General features: G+C 57.4%; 1 protein-coding gene across 2 annotated transcripts in view; it reads left to right on the top strand.

Annotated features, from left to right (window-relative positions):
- The window catches only part of LOC142481767 (caskin-2-like), a 28,560-nt gene extending 5,994 nt beyond the window's left edge, over positions 1-22,566 (top strand). The window contains exons 2-8 of one of the 2 annotated variants that reach the window (XM_075582970.1): positions 15,888-15,939; positions 18,275-18,372; positions 18,894-19,039; positions 20,417-20,510; positions 21,760-21,891; positions 22,222-22,330; positions 22,427-22,566. In XM_075582970.1, coding sequence (XP_075439085.1) covers positions 15,888-15,939; positions 18,275-18,372; positions 18,894-19,039; positions 20,417-20,458 — 338 coding nt within the window. In that variant the 3' untranslated portion in view covers positions 20,459-20,510; positions 21,760-21,891; positions 22,222-22,330; positions 22,427-22,566. Of the gene's footprint in view, positions 1-15,887; positions 15,940-16,154; positions 17,088-18,274; positions 18,373-18,893; positions 19,040-20,416; positions 20,511-21,759; positions 21,892-22,221; positions 22,331-22,426 lie in introns of those variants that run through there. The other variant, XM_075582969.1, reaches the window with a different exon arrangement.
- The last annotated feature ends 1,744 nt before the right edge of the window (positions 22,567-24,310 follow it).

Raw genomic sequence — 24,310 nt, 5'->3', positions numbered from 1 at the left:
GCGCACACACAGTGTCACACACACACACACAGTGTCACACACACAGTGTCACACACACACGTAACACAGTGTCACACACACACGCGCACACACGTAACAGTGTCACACACACGCGCACACACACGTAACACAGTGTCACACACACGCGCACACACAGTGTCACACACACACACGTAACACAGTGTCACACACACACACGTAACACAGTGTCACACACACACACGTAACACAGTGTCACACACACGCGTAACACAGTGTCACACACACCCGCACACAGTGTCACACACACACGTAACACAGTGTCTCACACACACGTAACACAGTGTCTCACACACACGTAACACAGTGTCTCACACACACGTAACACAGTGTCTCACACACACGTAACACAGTGTCTCACACACACGTAACACAGTGTCTCACACACACGTAACACAGTGTCTCACACACACGTAACACAGTGTCTCACACACACGTAACACAGTGTCACACACACCCGTAACACAGTGTCACACACACGCGTAACACAGTGTCACACACACGCGTAACACAGTGTCACACACACGCGTAACACAGTGTCACACACACCCGTAACACAGTGTCTCACACACACGTAACACAGTGTCTCACACACACGTAACACAGTGTCTCACACACACGTAACACAGTGTCTCACACACACGTAACACAGTGTCTCACACACACGTAACACAGTGTCTCACACACACGTAACACAGTGTCTCACACACACGTAACACAGTGTCTCACACACACGTAACACAGTGTCACACACACCCGTAACACAGTGTCACACACACGCGTAACACAGTGTCACACACACGCGTAACACAGTGTCACACACACCCGTAACACAGTGTCTCACACACACGTAACACAGTGTCTCACACACACGTAACACAGTGTCTCACACACACGTAACACAGTGTCTCACACACACGTAACACAGTGTCTCACACACACGTAACACAGTGTCTCACACACACGTAACACAGTGTCACACACACACGTAACACAGTGTCTCACACACACGTAACACAATGTCACACACACACGCACACACAGTGTCACACACACGTAACAGTGTCGCACACACAGTGTCACACACACACACGCAACACAGTGTCACACACACACGTGTAACACAGTGTCACACACACACGTGTAACACAGTGTCACACACACACGTGTAACACAGTGTCACACACACCCGTAACACAGTGTCACACACACCCGCACACAGTGTCACACACACACGCACACACAGTGTCACACACACGCGTAACACAGTGTCACACACACACGTAACACAGTGTCACACACACACGTAACACAGTGTCTCACACACACGTAACACAGTGTCACACACACGTAACACAGTGTCTCACACACACGTAACACAGTGTCTCACACACACGTAACACAGTGTCACACACACACGTAACACAGTGTCTCACACACACGTAACACAGTGTCACACACACACGTAACACAATGTCACACACACACGCACACACAGTGTCACACACACGTAACAGTGTCGCACACACAGTGTCACACACACACGTAACACAGTGTCTCACACACGTAACACAGTGTCACACACACACGCACACAGTGTCACACACACGCACACAGTGTCACACACACGCGTAACACAGTGTCACACACACCCGTAACACAGTGTCACACACACCCGTAACACAGTGTCACACACACACGCAACACAGTGTCACAGACACGTAACACAGTGTCACACACGCGTAACACAGTGTCACACACACGCAACACCGTGTCACACACACCCGCAACACAGTGTCACACACACACGCAACACAGTGTCACACACACTTAACACAGTGTCACACACACACGTAACACAGTGTCACACACACGCGCACACACAGTGTCACACACACGTAACACAGTGTCACACACACACGTAACACAGTGTCTCACACACACGTAACACAGTGTCACACACACACGTAACACAGTGTCTCACACACACGTAACACAGTGTCACACACACACGTAACACAGTGTCTCACACACACGTAACACAGTGTCACACACACACGTAACACAGTGTCTCACACACACGTAACACAGTGTCACACACACACGTAACACAATGTCACACACACACGCACACACAATGTCACACACACGTAACAGTGTCGCACACACAGTGTCACACACACACGCAACACAGTGTCACACACACACGTGTAACACAGTGTCACACACACCCGTAACACAGTGTCACACACACCCGCACACAGTGTCACACACACACGCACACACAGTGTCACACACATGCGTAACACAGTGTCACACACACACACGTAACACAGTGTCACACACACACGTAACACAGTGTCTCACACACACGTAACACAGTGTCACACACACGTAACACAGTGTCTCACACACACGTAACACAATGTCACACACACACGCACACACAGTGTCACACACACGTAACAGTGTCGCACACACAGTGTCACACACACACGCAACACAGTGTCACACACACACGTGTAACAGTGTCACACACACACGCACACACAGTGTCACACACACGCGTAACACAGTGTCACACACACACGTAACACAGTGTCACACACACACGTAACAGTGTCTCACACACACGTAACACAGTGTCACACACACACGTAACACAGTGTCTCACACACACGTAACACAGTGTCTCACACACACGTAACACAGTGTCACACACACACGTAACACAGTGTCTCACACACACGTAACACAGTGTCACACACACACGTAACACAGTGTCACACACACACGTAACACAGTGTCTCACACACACGTAACACAATGTCACACACACACGCACACACAGTGTCACACACACGTAACAGTGTCGGACACACAGTGTCACACACACACGCAACACAGTGTCACACACACACGTGTAACACAGTGTCACACACACACACGTGTAACACAGTGTCACACACACGTGTAACACAGTGTCACACACACCCGTAACACAGTGTCACACACCCGCACACAGTGTCACACACACACGCACACACAGTGTCACACACACGCGTAACACAGTGTCACACACACACGTAACACAGTGTCACACACACACGTAACACAGTGTCTCACACACACGTAACACAGTGTCACACACACACGTAACACAGTGTCTCACACACACGTAACACAGTGTCTCACACACACGTAACACAGTGTCACACACACACGTAACACAGTGTCTCACACACACGTAACACAGTGTCACACACACACGTAACACAATGTCACACACACACGCACACACAGTGTCACACACACGTAACAGTGTCGCACACACAGTGTCACACACACACGTAACACAGTGTCTCACACACACGTAACACAGTGTCACACACACACGCACACACAGTGTCACACAGTGTCACACACGCGCACACAGTGTCACACACACGCGTAACACAGTGTCACACACACCCGTAACACAGTGTCACACACACCCGTAACACAGTGTCACACACACACGCAACACAGTGTCACAGACACGTAACACAGTGTCACACACGCGTAACACAGTGTCACACACACGCAACACCGTGTCACACACACCCGCAACACAGTGTCACACACACACGCAACACAGTGTCACACACACTTAACACAGTGTCACACACACACGTAACACAGTGTCACACACACGCGCACACACAGTGTCACACACACGTAACACAGTGTCACACACACACGTAACAGTGTCTCACACACACGTAACACAGTGTCACACACACACGTAACACAGTGTCTCACACACACGTAACACAGTGTCACACACACATGTAACACAGTGTCTCACACACACGTAACACAGTGTCACACACACACGTAACACAGTGTCACACACACACGTAACACAGTGTCTCACACACACGTAACACAGTGTCACACACACACGTAACACAATGTCACACACACACGCACACACAGTGTCACACACACGTAACAGTGTCGCACACACAGTGTCACACACACACGCAACACAGTGTCACACACACACGTGTAACACAGTGTCACACACACCCGTAACACAGTGTCACACACACCCGCACACAGTGTCACACACACACGCACACACAGTGTCACACACACGCGTAACACAGTGTCACACACACACGTAACACAGTGTCACACACACACGTAACACAGTGTCTCACACACACGTAACACAGTGTCACACACACGTAACACAGTGTCACACACACACGCACACACAGTGTCACACACGTAACAGTGTCGCACACACAGTGTCACACACACACGCAACACAGTGTCACACACACGTGTAACACAGTGTCACACACACACGCACACACAGTGTCACACACACGCGTAACACAGTGTCACACACACACGTAACACAGTGTCACACACACACGTAACACAGTGTCTCACACACACGTAACACAGTGTCACACACACACGTAACACAGTGTCTCACACACACGTAACACAGTGTCTCACACACACGTAACACAGTGTCTCACACACACGTAACACAGTGTCACACACACACGTAACACAGTGTCTCACACACACGTAACACAGTGTCACACACACACACGTAACACAATGTCACACACACACGCACACACAGTGTCACACACACGTAACAGTGTCGCACACACATGCAACACAGTGTCACACACACACGTGTAACACAGTGTCACACACACCCGTAACACAGTGTCACACACACCCGCACACAGTGTCACACACACACGCACACACAGTGTCACACACGCGCACACAGTGTCACACACACGCGTAACACAGTGTCACACACACCCGTAACACAGTGTCACACACACCCGTAACACAGTGTCACACACACGCAACACAGTGTCACAGACACGTAACACAGTGTCACACACACGCGTAACACAGTGTCACACACACGCAACACCGTGTCACACACACCCGCAACACAGTGTCACACACACACGCAACACAGTGTCACACACACACGTAACACAGTGTCACACACACGCGTAACACAGTGTCACACACACGCGTAACACAGTGTCACACACACGTAACACAGTGTCACACACACGCGTAACACAGTGTCACATACAGCCGTAACACAGTGTCACACACACACGCGTAACAGTGTCACACACACGCGTAACACAGTGTCACATACACCCGTAACACAGTGTCACACACACACGCAACACAGTGTCACACACACGTAACACAGTGTCACACACACGCGTAACACAGTGCCTCACACACACGTAACACAGTGTCACACGCTCAACACAGTGTCACACACACACTCAACACAGTGTCACACACACACTCAACACAGTGTCTCACACACACGTAACACAGTGTCTCACACACACGTAACACAGTGTCTCACACACACGTAACACAGTGTCACACACTCAACACAGTGTCACACACACACTCAACACAGTGTCACACACACACACACTCAACACAGTGTCACACACACACGTAACACAGTGTCTCACACACACGTAACACAGTGTCTCACACACACGTAACACAGTATCACACACACACGTAACACAGTGTCTCACACACACGTAACACAGTGTCTCACACACACGTAACACGGTGTCACACACACACGTAACACGGTGTCAAACACACGTAACACAATGTCACACACACGTAACAGTGTCACACACACACGTAACACGGTGTCTCACACACACGTAACACAGTGTCACACACACACGTAACACGGTGTCACACACACACGTAACACGGTGTCACACACACACGTAACACGGTGTCTCACACACACGTAACACAGTGTCTCACACACGTAACACAGTGTCTCACACACACTTAACACAGTGTCTCACACACACGTAACAGTGTCTCACACACACTCAACACAGTGTCACACACACACACTCAACACAGTGTCACACACACACGTAACACAGTGTCTCACACACACGTAACACAGTGTCACACACACTCAACACAGTGTCACACACACACACTCAACACAGTGTCACACACACACGTAACACAGTGTCTCACACACACGTAACACAGTGTCACACGCTCAACACAGTGTCACACACACACTCAACACAGTGTCACACACACACTCAACACAGTGTCACACACACGTAACACAGTGTCTCACACACACGTAACACAGTGTCTCACACACACGTAACACAGTGTCACACACACTCAACACAGTGTCACACACACACTCAACACAGTGTCACACACACACACTCAACACAGTGTCACACACACACGTAACACAGTGTCTCACACACACGTAACACAGTGTCTCACACACACGTAACACAGTATCACACACACACGTAACACAGTGTCTCACACACACGTAACACAGTGTCTCACACACACGTAACACGGTGTCACACACACACGTAACACAGTGTCACACACACGTAACACAATGTCACACACACGTAACAGTGTCACACACACACGTAACACGGTGTCTCACACACACGTAACACAGTGTCACACACACATGTAACACGGTGTCACACACACACGTAACACGGTGTCTCACACACACGTAACACAGTGTCTCACACACGTAACAGTGTCTCACACACACTCAACACAGTGTCACACACACACACACACGTAACACAGTGTCTCACACACACGTAACACGTCTCGCGCGCGCACAGTCCCTCTCTCTCGCGCAGTCTCTCTCTCTTGCGCGCACAGTCTCTCTCTTGCGCGCACACTCTCTCTCGCGCACAGTCTCTCACTCTCTCTCTCGCGCACAGTCTCTCTCCCTGTCTCTCTCGCGCACAGTCTCTCTCTCCCTCTCTCTCGCACAGTTTCTCTCTCTCTCTCGCACAGTTTCTCTCTCTCTCTCGCACAGTTTCTCTCTCTCTCGCGCACAGTTTCTCTCTCTCTCGCACACAGCTTCTCTTTCTCTCTCTCGCGCACAGTCTCTCTTTCTCGCGCACAGTCTCTCTCTCTCTCGCGCACAGTTTCTCTCTCTCTCGCGCAGTTTCTCTTTCTCTCTCTCGCGCACAGTCTCTCTTTCTCTCTCTCGCGCACAGTCTCTCTCTCTCTCGCGCACAGTCTCTCTCTCTCTCGCGCACAGTCTCTCTCTCTCTCGCGCACAGTCTCTCTCTCTCTCGCGCACAGTCTCTCTCTCTCTCGCGCACAGTCTCTCTCTCTCTCGCGCACTGTCTCTCTCTCGCGCACAGTCTCTCTCTCGCGCACAGTCTCTCTCGCGCACAGTCTCTTTCTCTCTCTCGCGCACAGTCTCTCTTTCTCTCTCTCACGCACAGTCTCTCTTTCTCTCTCTCGCGCACAGTCTCTCTTTCTCTCTCTCGCGCACAGTCTCTCTTTCTCTCTCTCGCGCACAGTCTCTCTCTCTCTCGCGCACAGTTTCTCTTTCTCTCTCTCGCGCACAGTCTCTCTTTCTCGCGCACAGTCTCTCTCTCTCTCGCGCACAGTTTCTCTCTCTCTCGCGCAGTTTTTCTTTCTCTCTCTCTCGCGCAGTTTCTCTTTCTCTCTCTCGCGCACAGTCTCTCTTTCTCTCTCTCGCTCACAGTCTCTCTCTCGCGCACAGTCTCTCTCTCGCGCACAGTCTCTCTCTTGCGCACAGTCTCTCTCTCGCGCACAGTCTCTCTCTCGCGCACAGTCTCTCTCTCGCGCACAGTCTCTCTCTCGCGCACAGTCTCTCTCTCGCGCACAGTCTCTCTTTCTCTCTCTCGCGCACAGTCTCTCTTTCTCTCTCTCGCGCTCAGTCTCTCTTTCTCTCTCTCGCGCACAGTCTCTTTCTCTCTCTCGCGCACAGTCTCTCTTTCTCTCTCTCGCGCACAGTCTCTCTTTTTCTCTCTCGCGCACAGTCTCTTTTTCTCTCTCGCGCAGTCTCTTTCTCTCTCTCGCGCACAGTCTCTCGCGCGCAGAGACACTCTCGCGCGCACAGTGTCTCTCGCGCGCGGTGTGTCCCTCTCGCGCGCGCAGTGTCTCTCGCGCGCAGAGACACTCTCGCGCGCGCAGTGTCTCTCTCTCGCGCGCGCAGTGTCTCTCTCTCGCGTGCGCAGAGACACTCTCGCGCGCGCAGTGTCTCTCTCGCGCGCGCAGTGTCTCTTGTGCGCGCAGTGTCTCTCGCGCGCAGAGACACACTCGCGCGCGCAGTGTCTCTCTCTCGCGCGCGCAGTGTCTCTCTCTCGCGCGCGCAGTGTCTCTCTCTCGCGCGCGCAGTGTCTCTCTCTCGCGCGCGCAGTGTCTCTCTCTCGCGTGTGCAGTGTGTCTCTCTCTCGCGCAGTGTCTCTCTCTCGCACGCACAGTCGCTCTCTCTCTCTCGCGCGCACACTCTTTCTCTCTCTCTCGCGCACACACTCTCTCTCTCTCGCGCGCACACTCTTTCTCTCTCTCGTGCGCACACTCTTTCTCTCTCTCTCGCGCGCACACTCTTTCTCTCTCTCTCGCGCGCACACTCTTTCTCTCTCTCTCTCTCTCTCGCGCACAGTCTCTTTCTCTCACTCACGCGCACAGTCTCTCTCTCTCTCTCGCGTACAGTCTCTTTCTCTCTCTCTCGCACACAGTCTCTTTCTCTCTCTCTCTCCACACACACACACAGTGTCTCTCACACACACACACACACACACACACACACACACACACACACACACAGTGTCTTTCTCACACACACACACACAGTGACCTCACTCCCGCTGGGTTTCTCCGCACGCAAAAGTTAAATATTCACCTGCGGCTGTGCTCATCGTCCAACCAGGAAACGCTCATCTTCCTCTGCCTGTGTCTGACTGTCTCGCGGCCTGTCTGTGTGTCTGACTGTCTCGCGGCCTGTCTGTGTGTCTGACTGTCTCGCGGCCTGTCTGTGTGTCTGACTGTCTCGCGGCCTGTTTGTGTGTCTGACTATCTCGCGGCCTGTCTGTGTGTCTGACTGTCTTGCGGCCTGTCTGTGTGTCTGACTGTCTCGCGGCCTGTCTGTGTGTCTGACTGTCTCGCGGCCTATTTCTGTGTCTGACTGTCTCGCGGCCTGTCTGTGTGTCTGACTGTCTCGCGGCCTGTCTGTGTGTCTGACTGTCTCGCGGCCTATCTCTGTGTGTCTGACTGTCTCGCAGCCTGTCTGTGTGTCTGACTGTCTCGCGGCCTGTCTCTGTGTCTGACTGTCTCGTGGCCTGTCTCTGTGTCTGACTGTCTCGCGGCCTGTCTCTGTGTCTGACTGTCTCGCGGCCTGTCTGTGTGTCTCACTGTCTCGCGGCCTGTCTCCGTGTCTGACTGTCTCGCGGCCTGTCTCCGTGTCTGACTGTCTCGCGGCCTGTCTCTGTGTCTGACTGTCTCGCGGCCTGTCTGTGTGTCTGACTGTCTCGCGGCCTGTCTCTGTGTGTCTGACTGTCTCGCGGCCTGTTTGTGTGTCTGACTGTTTCGCGGCCTGTCTGTGTGTCTGACTGTCTCGCGCCTGTCTGTGTGTCTGACTGTCTCGCGGCCTGTCTCTGTGTGTCTGACTGTCTCGCGGCCTGTCTGTGTGTCTGACTGTCTCGCGGCCTGTCTCCGTGTCTGACTGTCTCGCGGCCTGTCTCCGTGTCTCACTGTCTCGCGGCCTGTCTGTGTGTCTGACTGTCTCGCGGCCTGTCTGTGTGTCTGACTGTCTCGCGGCCTGTCTCTGTGTCTGACTGTCTCGCGGCCTGTCTGTGTGTCTCACTGTCTCGCGGCCTGTCTCTGTGTCTGACTGTCTCGCGGCCTGTCTGTGTGTCTCACTGTCTCGTGGCCTGTCTCTCTGTCTGACTGTCTCGCGGCCTGTCTGTGTGTCTGACTGTCTCGCGGCCTGTCTCCGTGTCTGACTGTCTCGCGGCCTGTCTCCGTGTCTGACTGTCTCGCGGCCTGTCTGTGTGTCTCACTGTCTCGCGGCCTGTCTGTGTGTCTCACTGTCTCGCGGCCTGTCTGTGTGTCTCACTGTCTCGCGGCCTGTCTCTGTGTCTGACTGTCTCGCGGCCTGTCTGTGTGTCTCACTGTCTCGCGGCCTGTCTGTGTGTCTCACTGTCTCGCGGCCTGTCTCTGTGTCTGACTGTCTCGCGGCCTGTCTCCGTGTCTGACTGTCTCGCGGCCTGTCTCTGTGTCTGACTGTCTCGCGGCCTGTCTCCGTGTCTGACTGTCTCGCGGCCTGTCTCTGTGTCTGACTGTCTCGCGGCCTGTCTGTGTGTCTCACTGTCTCGCGGCCTGTCTCTGTGTCTGACTGTCTCGCGGCCTGTCTGTGTGTCTCACTGTCTCGAGGCCTGTCTGTGTGTCTCACTGTCTCGCGGCCTGTCTCTGTGTCTGACTGTCTCGCGGCCTGTCTCCGTGTCTGACTGTCTCGCGGCCTGTCTGTGTGTCTCACTGTCTCGCGGCCTGTCTGTGTGTCTCACTGTCTCGCGGCCTGTCTCTGTGTCTGACTGTCTCGCGGCCTGTCTCCGTGTCTGACTGTCTCGCGGCCTGTCTCCGTGTCTGACTGTCTCGCGGCCTGTCTCCGTGTCTGACTGTCTCGCGGCCTGTCTCTGTGTCTGACTGTCTCGCGGCCTGTCTGTGTGTCTGACTGTCTCGCGGCCTGTCTCTGTGTCTGACTGTCTCGCGGCCTGTCTGTGTGTCTCACTGTCTCGCGGCCTGTCTGTGTGTCTCACTGTCTCGCGGCCTGTCTCTGTGTCTGACTGTCTCGCGGCCTGTCTGTGTGTCTGACTGTCTCGCGGCCTGTCTCTGTGTCTGACTGTCTCGCGGCCTGTCTCTGTGTCTGACTGTCTCGCGGCCTGTCTCTGTGTCTGACTGTCTCGCGGCCTGTCTCTGTGTCTGACTGTCTCGCGGCCTGTCTCTGTCTCTATGTTCCTTTGTCTCACTGTCTGCGATGTGTCTCGGGGATTTAATCATCAAACTATGATAGTGCCGGTCGGGTCACTATTGCAGTTCAGATAATCTTCCTCTGCCAGCAGCCCCCCCCCCCCCATCCTCCCAATCCCCACCTCTCCCTGCAATCTCTCCCCCCCAATCCCCACCTCTCCCTGCAATCTCTCCCCCCCAATCCCCACCTCTCCCTGCAATCTCTCCCCCCCAATCCCCACCTCTCCCTGCAATCTCTTCCCCCCAATCCCCACCTCTCCCTGCAATCTCTCCCCCCCAATCCCCACCTCTCCCTGCAATCTCTCCCCCCCAATCCCCACCTCTCCCTGCAATCTCTCCCCCCCAATCCCCACCTCTCCCTGCAATCTCTCCCCCCCAATCCCCACCTCTCCCTGCAATCTCTTCCCCCCCAACCCCCACCTCTCCCTGCAATCTTTTCCCCCCAACCCCCACCTCTCCCTGCAATCTCTTCCCCCCAATCCCCACCTCTCCCTGCAATCTCTTCCCCCCAATCCCCACCTCTCCCTGCAATCTCTTCCCCCCAATCCCCACCTCTCCCTGCAATCTCTTCCCCCCAATCCCCACCTCTCCCTGCAATCTCTTCCCCCCAATCCCCACCTCTCCCTGCAATCTCTTCCCCCCAATCCCCACCTCTCCCTGCAATCTCTTCCCCCCAATCCCCACCTCTCCCTGCAATCTCTTCCCCCCAATCCCCACCTCTCCCTGCAATCTCTTCCCCCCAATCCCCACCTCTCCCTGCAATCTCTTCCCCCCAATCCCCACCTCTCCCTGCAATCTCTCCACCCCAATCCCCACCTCTCCCCCACAATCTCCGCCCCTTCTCCCCCACAATCTCCGCCCCTTCTCCCCCACAATCTCCGCCTCCTCTCCCCCCCAATCCCTCCTTTCCCCCCCCCAAATCCCTCCTCTCCCCCCCCCAATCCCTCCTCTCCCCCCCCCAATCCCTCCTCTCCCCCCCTCAATCCCTCCTCTCCCCCCCAATCCCTCCTCTCCCCCCCAATCCCTCCTCTCCCCCCCCCAATCCCTCCTCTCCCCCCCCCAATCCCTCCTCTCCCCCCCTCAATCCCTCCTCTCCCCCCCAATCCCTCCTCTCCCCCCCCAATCCCTCCTCTCCCCCCCCCCAATCCCTCCTCTCCCCCCCCCTTCTCCCTCCTCTCTCCCCCCCCTTCTCCCTCCTCTCTCCCCCCCTTCTCCCTCCTCTCTCCCCCCCCTTCTCCCCCCTCTCTCCCCCTCCTGTGCTGCTGCGGGGGGATGTGCTGTGTGCATGTCTGTCTGTCCCTCCCAGTGCTGCAGGATTCTGCATGTAGAGGAATGTGAAGGAACTGGTCCTGAAGGACGGTGTGTCTGAGCAAGAACCCTGTATCCCCCATCCAAGGCCCCCCCCCATCCAGTGCTCGGGCACCCCCATCCCCATCCAGAACCCTGCACCCCCCCATCCAGAGCCCTGCACTCCCCCCCGATTCCAGAGCCCTGCACCCCCCCCCCCCCCACTAGAGCCCTGCACTCCCCGTCCAAAGCCCTGCACCCCTGCCCCCCCCCCCCATCCAGGGCCCTGCATCCCCCATCCAGAGCCCGGGCACCCCCCCCCCATCCAGAGCCCCCCGCAGTGTAACCCCTTCCCTGCCAGAGCCCCCCGCCGTGTAACCCCTTCCCTGCCAGAGCCCCCCGCAGTGTAACCCCTTCCCTGCCAGAGCCCCCCGCAGTGTAACCCCTTCCCTGCCAGAGTGCCCCGCAGAGTAACCCCTTCCCTGCCAGGGGCCCCCGCAGTGTAACCCCTTCCCTGCCAGAGAGCCCCGCAGTGTAACCCCTTCCCTGCCAGAGCCCCCCGCAGAGTAACCCCTTCCCTGCCAGAGAGCCCCGCAGTGTAACCCCTTCCCTGCCAGAGAGCCCCGCAGTGTAACCCCTTCCCTGCCAGAGAGCCCCGCAGTGTAACCCCTTCCCTGCCAGAGCCCCCGCAGTGTAACCCCTTCCCTGCCAGAGCCCCCCGCGGTGTAAGAGAGCGGGGGGGGGTGAGAGAGCGTGGGAGGGGGACGGGGGGAGAGAGCGGGATGGGGTGAAGGGGGACGGGGGGTGGGAGGGGGACCATGGGGGGAGGGAGAGGGAGGGAGACCATGGGGACAAGAGGGGGAGGGGGACGAGGGAGGGGGAGAGAGTGGGGGGTGAGAGAGAGTGGGAGGAGGGAGGGGGACTGGGGAGAGAGCTGGAGATGGAAGGGGGGAGAGAGCGGGATGGGGTGGGTGTCACGGTAGCTTATGACAAGATATAATGAACACCAAATATCTGTTAGGTTAATAGGTTGAGCGCTTCAGTATATGCTTTAGTTTAGTTTAATATCACCATCACCTGTTTTAACCAAATATCTGGGTTGAACTGAACGTGGCTTAGATATAATAAAATATAATTTATTCCTTAAATAAGGTGAACACAGCAATATAGTACAATTAACAGACAAGAAGGTAACACTTACTTAGGGTTGGGGGATGGAGAAGTATCAGCTAGCAATTCTCCAGCAATCCGGTGACATTCAAGATGGAATCAGAAGAAGAACTAAAAACTGTAGGGTTGACACAGTTTATATACCTGTGTAACCCTATTCTTAACATTGAATACAGACTATTGGTGAACAATTATCTGTATCCAATCCCTAACGTGGAGACACAGATTAACCCATGCCCCCCAGCTAATTAGCCCATGTGTACTGGGACTCTATGGTTAGCCCCATAATTAGATCAGGGACGACGACCAGTCTATCAAATGAAGTATCTGCATTGTTTGTAGGTGTAGACATAACACTTACAAACCACTCCAGTTTGATGATTCTCCAGCCTCAGGTAACAATTACAGTGGCAGAGTCTGTTGATTAGTACTTGATCTGTTGATTAGTACTTAGTGTAAACAATCAGGCAGTTAATTTTTGATCACGGTGCTTAGGCTCAATCAGCCGGCTGCCCTTCATGACCTATTTGCCTAGCAGATGGTCTGCATTTCCAGAGCAGATCCAAAATACCACATATATACTTTAATATCTACACATATTAATAAGTTCCATTCTGGTGGGGTCGAAATTTGCCAGTTTTTAATGCCCTCAGTGACTCCACATATTGGCCAAATATCAACTCTCTGCGACCTCCAGAACTGGAGATACAGAAATGCACTTTAAAACATCTTTAAAATACAGGATTATAATGAAACATGGGAACAGGGGAACATACAGTTTCCTGACATGACAAGGTGTAAGCCACATTTCTGGACCGCAGTCCAGTTAACCCCTTGCCTCCCTGGTGAGGTCAGGGGGGCCATATGGAGTGCAACTCCTTTAATACCGGGCCAACCCCCTCTCCCTCTACAGTGGGGAGGGGGCTCGGGGTGGAAGGGGCACCAGGGGGGGAGGGAGACCATGGGGACAAGAGGGGGAGGGGGACGAGGGAGGGGGACAGGGGACCCAGGAGGTGTCAGACTCCAGTCTGGGTCCCGGTGACTGTTGCATGGGTCAGGTCCTGTTCTGTTCGGTGACTGGAACCAGTAAGTGTGACTGGGATGCGCCCCTGTGGGTCAGCGCGGGGATCCCTGCACGCTGGGATTAGAGTGTAAGCTCCGCAGGGTAGGGCAAGCCTGTGACGGGAGCTTTGTGACAGGCTATTAATAATACACCAAAAAAAAATATATATAACTGGGTTGAACTGGGACGAGACTTAGATATGATAAAATATAATTTATTCCTTGATAAAGATGAACACACGAGATATACAAATAACAGGCAAAATATGGACACTTACTTAAAATGGAATGATGAAACAGTCATATCTGGACTGGCAGTTCATACAGCAATCTTCATAATCATCAAGACACCAAAGACATGAAAGACAATAGCCATAGGCTGAGCCTGGTTCTTATACCATTCTTTCCCATTGAACACAACCTAAACCCAGCCCCTCTCATAAATCAGTGGTGAAGTTGACAGTTTTCCTCAGAGTAAAACTCCTCCCACCCAAGGACGTTTACAAACTGCTTTTCCTATCTAACTTCATAACTTCAGTTCAGTAGTACTTACTGACACGCGAGACATATTAATACATTCCGTCACGCATGACGCTCCCAATGAGACTAAATATTACCGTGTAATACTAAAATTAAGAGAGATATTAATATCTGCCTCTTAGTATCTGTTAAACCTCAGGTGTCTGTATTCGTTAGTTGGGGCTTGGTCCCACGAATACACATATGTAACTCTTAGCATGTTCAGCCGAGGACATCTCATAATATTCTTATATTTAATAAGGTCACTCATTCTGATCTTTCCTTGGGTAACCGCCCCCTGGCCCCCATCAATAAATCTCTTTGAAGCAGGGACCCCTGGGTAGTGGACATTTGTCACCTGGTGTTAGATTTCACACCCAATGTCCCAGCCTGGGTCTAGCTGTCTCTAGCAATATTCCCTTGGCCTGCAAATTAGGTATTAACATACTGTACACTAAAAACCCCTTCTGCTTTTCACACCCAACTTCAATCAAGCCTTTTGAAGCCCAGATTTTCTGAAAAGACACCCCACAGTTGTATTTTCTTAAACTGTAGCTTATTAACCCCTTAAGCCCCAGTGTGTGTGGTGCAGACACTGGCCCAGAAACAATACATTTTTTACAGGGGAATAAGCATTTGGATATTGAAGCGAGGTAAAAACACATTACTGGACCTCAGTCCAGTTAACCCCTTGCTTCCCAGGTGAGGGTAGAGGGTGGCCAATTGGGGTGTAACCCCTTTAATCCCGGGCCAAACCCTCCCCATCGTCACACTGACTTGGCATGATATACAGTCCTATATAACAACACTTTTTTGCCTGTGGTTCTGTAGGTAGAGTCTGAAGTGAGCGTCTATACTCGGTACTGCTTTGTAATGTAGCGCTATTGGGTATGGGTGATAGTAAGATGTCTGTCTCTCTTCAGAGCTCCTGGGATCAACCAAGAGACTGAACATAAACCATCAGGATGCAGATGGGTGAGCGTGCGGCACTATCTGTGTGTGTATGTGTGTGTGTCTGTCTGTCTGTCTGTCTCTGTCTGTGTGTGTGTGTGTGTGTGCCCAGTCCCCCCTCCCTTCCCCTGTCTCTCTCACATACAGCGTACTGTGAGGGGGGCTGATGGAGGGGGTGGGGGAAGAGGAGGAGGGGAGAGGAGGGGGGGGTGAGAGACACAGAGCCCTTTCATACCCAGACTAATGTGTCCGGCCGCACTGAGACGAGATGCTGAGATGGCAGCAACTGGGGCATGAGGGCACCCAGAGAGACCCCGAATTCAGAGCCCAGAGAGACCCCGAAAACAGAGCCCGGAGGGACCACGAACCCCGAATCCAGAGAGACCCCGAAAGCAGAGCCCAGAGAGACCCCGAAAGCAGAGCCCAGAGGGACCCCGAATCCAGAGAGGCCCCGAAAGCAGAGCCCAGAGAGACCCCGAATCCAGAGCCCAGAGGGACCCCGAATCCAGAGCCCAGAGGGACCCCGAATCCAGAGCCCAGAGGGACCCCGAATCCAGAGCCCAGAGGGACCCCGAATCCAGAGCCCAGAGGGACCCCGAATCCAGAGCCCAGAGGGACCCCGAAAGCAGAGCCCAGAGGGACCCCGAAAGCAGAGCCCAGAGGGACCCAGAGCCCAGAGAGACCCCGAAAGCAGAGCCCAGAGAGACCCCGAATCCAGAGCCCAGAGGGACCCCGAATCCAGAGCCCAGAGAGACCCCCAATCCAGAGCCCAGAGGGACCCCAAATCCAGAGCCCAGAGGGACCCCGAATCCAGAGCCCAGAGGGACCCCGATAGCAGAGCCCAGAGGGACCCCGAATCCATAGCCCAGAGGGACCCCGATAGCAGAGCCCAGAGAGACCCGAGAAACCCTGAACCCCGAAACCAGAGCCCGAGAGATCTTGAACCCCCTAATCCAGAGCCCGAGACCCTGAACCCCTAAATTGAGTGAGGCCCTGAACCCCCTAATCCAGAGCTCAGCAGAGGGCCACTGTATTAACCCCCTGCACGCCGTGCCCCGCTGTATTAACCCCCGGCACGCCCCGCTGTATTAACCCCCGGCACGCCGCACCCCACTGTATTAACCCCCGGCACGCCGCGCCCCGCTGTATTAACCCCCGGCATGCCCCGCTGTATTAACCCCCGGCACACCCCGCTGTATTAACCCCCGGCACGCCGCGCCCCGCTGTATTAACCCCCGGCACGCCGCGCCCCGCTGTATTAACCCCCGGCACGCCGCGCCCCGCTGTATTAACCCCCGGCACGCCGCGCCCCGCTGTATTAACCCCCGGCACGCCGCGCCCCGCTGTATTAACCCCCGGCACGCCGCGCCCCGCTGTATTAACCCCCGGCACGCCGCGCCCCGCTGTATTAACCCCCGGCACGCCCCGCCCCGCTGTATTAACCCCCGGCACGCCCCGCCCCGCTGTATTAACCCCCGGCACGCCGCGCCCCGCTGTATTAACCCCCGGCACGCCGCGCCCCGCTGTATTAACCCCCGGCACGCCGCGCCCCGCTGTATTAACCCCCGGCACGCCGCGCCCCGCTGTATTAACCCCCGGCACGCCGCGCCCCGCTGTATTAACCCCCGGCACGCCGCGCCCCGCTGTATTAACCCCCGGCACGCCGCGCCCCGCTGTATTAACCCCCGGCACGCCGCGCCCCGCTGTATTAACCCCCGGCACGCCGCGCCCCGCTGTATTAACCCCCGGCACGCCGCGCCCCGCTGTATTAACCCCCGGCACGCCCCGCTGTATTAACCCCCGGCACGCCGCGCCCCGCTGTATTAACCCCCGGCATGCTGCGCCCCGCTGTATTAACCCCTGGCACGCTGCGCCCCGCTGTATTAACCCCCGGCATGCCGCGCCCCGCTGTATTAACCCCCGGCATGCTGCGCCCCGCTGTATTAACCCCTGGCACGCTGCGCCCCGCTGTATTAACCCCCGGCACGCCGCGCCCCGCTGTATTAACCCCCGGCACGCCGCGCCCCGCTGTATTAACCCCCGGCACGCCGCGCCCCGCTGTATTAACCCCCGGAACGCCGCGCTGTATTAACCCCCGGCACGCTGCGCTCCGCTGTATTAACCCCCGGCACGCCGCGCTGTATTAACCCCCGGCACGCCGCGCCCCGCTGTATTAACCCCTGGCACGCTGCGCCCCGCTGTATTAACCCCCGGCACACCGCGCCCCGCTGTATTAACCCCTGGCACGCTGCGCCCCGCTGTATTAACCCCCGGCACACCGCGTCCCGCTGTATTAACCCCCCGGCACGCCGCGCTGTATTAACCCCCGGCGCATTCAGCTGCTGCTCGTCTCCCGCAGGTTTTCGGCGTTACATCACGCTGCGCTCAGCGGCGGCACGGAGCTCCTCCTCCTGCTGCTGGAGACGCAGGCCGCCGTGGATATCAAGGACGGCAACGGTGAGAGATAGCCGTGACAGTGAGAGATAGCCGTGTATCTGACTGAGAGAGGAGCAGTGAGAGATAGCCGTGTATCTGACTGAGAGAGGAGCAGTGAGAGATAGCCGTGTATCTGACTGTGGGAGATAGCCGTGACAGTGAGAGATAGCCGTGTATCTTACTGTGGGAGATAGCCGTGTATCTGACTGAGAGAGGAGCAGTGAGAGATAGCCGTGTATCTGACTGAGAGAGGAGCAGGGAGAGATAGCCGTGTATATGACAGTGGGAGATAGCCGTGTATCTGACTGTGGGAGATAGCCGTGTATCTGACTGTGGGAGATAGCCGTGCACGTGACAGTGAGAGATAGCCGTGCATGTGACAGTGAGAGATAGCCGTGCACGTGACTGTGAGAGATAGCCGTGCACGTGACTGTGAGAGATAGCCGTGTATCTGACAGAGAGGAGCAGTGAGAGATAGCCGTGCACCCCCCTGGCAGATAGCCATGCTGCTCAGTAACAGGCTCTCCCCCTCTGCCACGCAGGGATGCGACCCTTGCACTATGCGGCGTGGCAAGGGTGGCCGGAGCCCGTGTGTATCCTGCTCCGAGCCGCTGCCAGCGCCAACGCCGCGTCCCACGATGGGCAGACCCCCCTACACCTGGCCGCGCAGTATGGACACTATGAGGTGGTGAGTATCGGGCAATAGGAAAGGGGGCGTATATCTGCACGCAGACGGGAGCAGGCGGCGTATGGCTGAGCGCTTTCTCTGCCAGATGGGCTGGGAATTCCCTGCTTAATGGGACAGACGTTCTCGGACCGTCGTTGGGTCTCCGGACAGACGTTTTGGGTCTCCGGGCAGACGTTGGGTCTCCTGGTTGGGTCTCCGGACAGAGTTCTCCGGACACAGACGTTGGGTCTCTGGGACAGAGTTCTCCGGACACAGACGTTGGGTCTCCGGACCGACGTTGGGTTCCCCCGACAGACGTTGGGTTCCCGGACAGACTTTGGGTTCCCCGGACAGACGTTGGGTTCCCCGGACAGACGTTGGGTTCCCCGGACAGACGTTGGGTTCCCCGGACAGACGTTGGGTTCCCCGGACAGACGTTGGGTTCCCCGGACAGACGTTGGGTTCCCCGGACAGACGTTGGGTTCCCCGGACAGACGTTGGGTTCCCCGGACAGACGTTGGGTTCCCCGGACAGACGTTGGGTTCCCCGGACAGACGTTGGGTTCCCCGGACAGACGTTGGGTTCCCCGGACAGACGTTGGGTTCCCCGGACAGACGTTGGGTTCCCCGGACCGACGTTGGGTTCCCCGGACCGACGTTGGGTTCCCCGGACCGACGTTGGGTTCCCCGGACCGACGTTGGGTTCCCCGGACCGCCGTTGGGTTCCCCGGACCGACGTTGGGTTCCCCGGACCGACGTTGGGTTCCCCGGACAGACGTTGGGTTCCCCGGACAGACGTTGGGTTCCCCGGACAGACGTTGGGTTCCCCGGACCGTCGTTGGGTTCCCCGGACAGACGTTGGGTTCCCCGGGACAGACGTTGGGTTCCCCCGGACAGACGTTGGGTTCCCCCGGACAGACGTTGGGTCCCCCCGGACAGACGTTGGGTCTCCGGACGGACGTTGGGTTCCCCGGACGGACGTTGGGTTCCCCGGACGGACGTTGGTTCCCCGGACGGACGTTGGGTCTCCGGACAGACGTTGGGTTCCCCGGATAGACGTTGGGTTCCCCGGACGGACGTTGGGTTCCCCGGACGGACGTTGGGTTCCCCGGACAGACGTTGGGTCTCCGGACGGACGTTGGGTTCCCCTGATGGACGTTGGGTCTCCGGACGGACGTTGGGTCTCCGGACGGACGTGTGGGTCTCCGGATGATATCGCAATCATTTCAATGGAGCCGGCACTTCTTCTCCTGAAAGCGTTAGACAATTAGAAAGTATTTTTAAAGTGTGATCTTCTGTATAAACCCAGACTTTGTAACACAGTGTGACCCCTCCCCCCTCCTCTTCCCCTCCCCCCCTCCTCTCCCACTCTCCCCCTCCTCTCCCCCCCCCCACACAGTGTGAGACGCTCCTCCAGCACAGTCCAACCCGTGCCATGTAAGCAAGCCCGAAAAACCCCACTGGACCTGGCCTGCGAGTTTGGGAGAGTGAAGGTACTGGGGGGCCACACCACTCCCCCCCGCACACTCCGGTCCCCCCCCCCCCCCACACACACACACACCGGTACCCCCCCCCCCACACACTTACACACACACCTCCCCCCCACACACTCCCGGTACCCCCCCCCCCCCACACACCACTACACACCACTCCCCCCCGCCCCACACACACCACTACTACCCCCCCACACATACACACACACACCCCTAACACACACCTAACACACACCTAACACACACACACACACACACACACACACACCACACCCACACCCCTACCACACCCACACCCCTACCCCTACCACACACACACACACCCCTACCACACACACACACCCACACCCCACACCCAACCACACACACACACCCCTACCACACACACACACACACACACACCCCTACCACACACACACACACACACACACACACACACACACACCCCTAACACACCCCTACCACACACACACACACACCCCTACCACACACACACACACACCTACCACACACACACACACACACACACCCCTACCACACACACACACACACCCCTACCACACACATACACACACCTAACCACACACACACACACACACACACACACCCCTAACACACCCCTACTACACACACACACACCCCCTACCACACACACACACACCCTACCACACACACACACCCCTACCACACACACACACACCCCTACCACACACACACACAACCCTACCACACACACACACACCCCTACCACACACACACACACACCCCTTCCACACACACACACACACACACACAACACCCCTACCACACACACACACACACACACCCCTACCACACACACACACACACACCACACACACACACACACACACACACACACAACACACACACACACACACACACCCCTACCACACACACACACACACACACCACTCCCCCCCCCCCACACACACACCCACTACCACACCACTCCCCCCCCCACACACCGGTACCACCACCCCCACCCACACAACACTTCCACACCACTCCCCCCCACCCCACACACACCACTACTACCCCCCCACACAGTACACACACATCCCTACCCCCACACATACACACACACACACACACACACCCTACCCTCACACATACACACACCCCCTACCCCCCACACATACGCACATACACACACCACCTTCCTCTCCCCTGCCTTACATGATCTCATCATCTCTCCCCCATCTGCTCTCCCCCATCTGCCCTCCCCCAGGTTGTGCAGCTGCTGTTGAACAGTCACCTGTGTGTCTCTCTCCTTGAGGGGGTACTCAAAGGACCCCACAGACCCCAATTTTACTACCCCCCTGCACCTGGCAGCCAAGAACGGGCACTGTGAGGTCATCAGGTAGGTGCTTCTGTCATACTCCCTGTCCGCAGAGGTCCCGGTGAAGGGGGGGGGGGCGCAGGGTATGGGGGGGCACAGGGTATGAGGGGAGGGGGGACAGAGTATGGGGGGGCCAGGGTATGGGGGACATAGTTTATGGTGGTGAGGGGGGGCACAGGGTATGGGGGCAGTGTACGGGGAGGCACAGTGTTACAGGGGGCACAGGGTACGGGATGGCACAGTATATGGGGGCACAGGGTATGAGGGGGGCACAGGGTATGAGGGGGACACAGTGTACGGGGGGGCGCAGGGTATGGGGCGGCACTGCCTCTGATTCCCTCCCCCACACAGGCTTCTCCTGGAGTCGGCATCGAGATTAACCGAGGTGACCAAGATGGGCACTGCCCTGCACGAAGCGGCGCTGTGCGGCAAAACCAAGGCTGTCAAACTGCTGCTAGAGGTGAGGGGGGGCACAGAGGGGGGTGGGAGGGAGGGAGGAGGGAGGGGAGGGGGGCTGTGTTTGGGGGTCTGACCACGCTCTGTCCCCCTCTCACAGAACGGGGTGGACGTGAATATTCGGAATACATACAATCAGACCGCGCTGGATATCGTCAATCAGTTCACCACGACCCACGCCAGGCACCCGACATCAAACAGCTCCTGAGGGGTACCCACGGGCACTGCCAGGGGAGGGAGGGGCACTGCCTGGGGTGGGAGGGAGGGGCACTGCCTGGGGTGGGAGGGAGGGGCACTTCCTGGGGTGGGAGGGAGGGGGCACTGCCTTTACTGCCTGGGGGAGGGAGGGGCACTGCCTGGGGTGGGAGGGAGGGGCACTTCCCTGGGGTGGGAGGGAGGGGCACTGCCTTTACTGCCTGGGGGAGGGAGGGGGCACTGCCTGGGGTGGGAGGGAGGGCACTGCCTGGGGAGGGAGGGGCACTGCCAGGGAAGGGAGGGGGCACTGCCAGGGAAGGGAGGGGCACTGCCTGGGGTGGGAGGGAGGGGCACTGCCTGGGGAGGGAGAGGCACTGCCTGGGGTGGGAGGGAGGGGCACTGCCTGGGGTGGGAGGGAGGGGCACTGCTTTTACTGCCTGGGGGAGGGAGGGGCACTGCCTGGGGGAGGAGGGAGGGGCACTGCCTGGGGGAGAGGCACTGCCTTGGGGAGGGAGGGGCACTGCCTGGGTGGGAGGGAGGCACTGCCTGGGGTGGGAGGGAGTGGCACTGCCTGGGGTGGGAGGGAGTGGCACTGGCCTGGGGTGGGAGGAGTGGCACTGCCTGGGGTGGGAGGGAGTGGCACTGCCTGGGGTGGGAGGGAGTGGCACTGCCTGGGGTGGGAGGGAGTGGCACTGCCTGGGGGAGGGAGTGGCACTGCCTGGGGGAGGGAGGGGCACTGCCTGGGGGAGGGAGGGGCACTGCCGGGGGAGGGAGGGGCACTGCCTGGGGAGAGGCACTGCCTGGGTGAGGAGGGAGGGGCACTGCCTGGGGGAGGGGCACTGCCTGGGGGAGGGGCACTGCCTGGGGGGAGGGGCACAGCCTGGGGGAGGGGCACTGCCTGGGGGAGGGGCACTGCCAGGGGAGGAGGGAGGGGCACTGCCTTGGGGGAGGGGCACTGCTTGGGGGGAGGGGCACTGCCTTGGGGGGGAGGGGGCACTGCCTGGGGAGGGGGGAGGGGCACTGCCTGGGGAGGGGGGCGGGGCACTGCCTGGGGAGGTGGGAGGGGCACTGCCTGGGGAGGTGGGAGGGGCACTGCCTGGGGAGGGAGGGGGGCACTGCCTGGGGAGGTGGGAGGGGGGTCCTGCCTGGGGGGAGTAGCGTGGGGCACTGCCTGGGGAGGGGGAGGGGCACTGCCTGGGGAGGAGGCCCTGTCTGGGGGGGAGGGGGAGGGGCACTGCCTGGGGACGAGGTGCACTGCCAGGGGAGGAGGTAGGGGCACTGCCTGGGGAGAGGAGGGGGAAAAGGGGCACTGCCAGGGGGAAGGGAGGGGGCACTGCCAGGGGAGGAGGGGGGAAAGAGGTACTGCCTCGGGGGAGGTAGGCACTGAATGAGGGGAAGGCGGGGCACTGCCTGGAGGGGAAGGCGGGCACTGCCTGGAGGGGAAGGCGGGCACTGCCTGGAGGGGAAGGGGGGCACTGCCTGGAGGGTAAGGGGGGCACTGCCTGGGGGGGAAGGGGGGCCATGTCTGTTGTGAGGGAGAGAGGGTACTGCTTGGGGTGGGAAGGGCACTGCCTGTGGTGTGGGGGATGGGGTACGCCTAGAAGTGAACCCTGCCAGACGCTGCCCTCTAACGCCCTCCCTGCCCCTCTCACGCCCTCTCTGCCCCTCTCACGCCCTCCACTGCCCCTCTCACGCCCCTCCTGCCCCTCTCTCACGCCCTCCCTGCCCCTCTCACGCCCTCCCTCCCCCTGCCCCTCTCACGCCCTCCCTGCCCCCTCTCACGCCCTCC

Source organism: Ascaphus truei, unplaced genomic scaffold (assembly GCF_040206685.1).
Source record: "Ascaphus truei isolate aAscTru1 unplaced genomic scaffold, aAscTru1.hap1 HAP1_SCAFFOLD_2815, whole genome shotgun sequence".
NCBI lineage: Eukaryota > Metazoa > Chordata > Amphibia > Anura > Ascaphidae > Ascaphus > Ascaphus truei.
The sequence above is the reverse complement of the archived record's forward strand: the minus strand, read 5'-3'. Positions and strand labels throughout refer to the sequence as shown.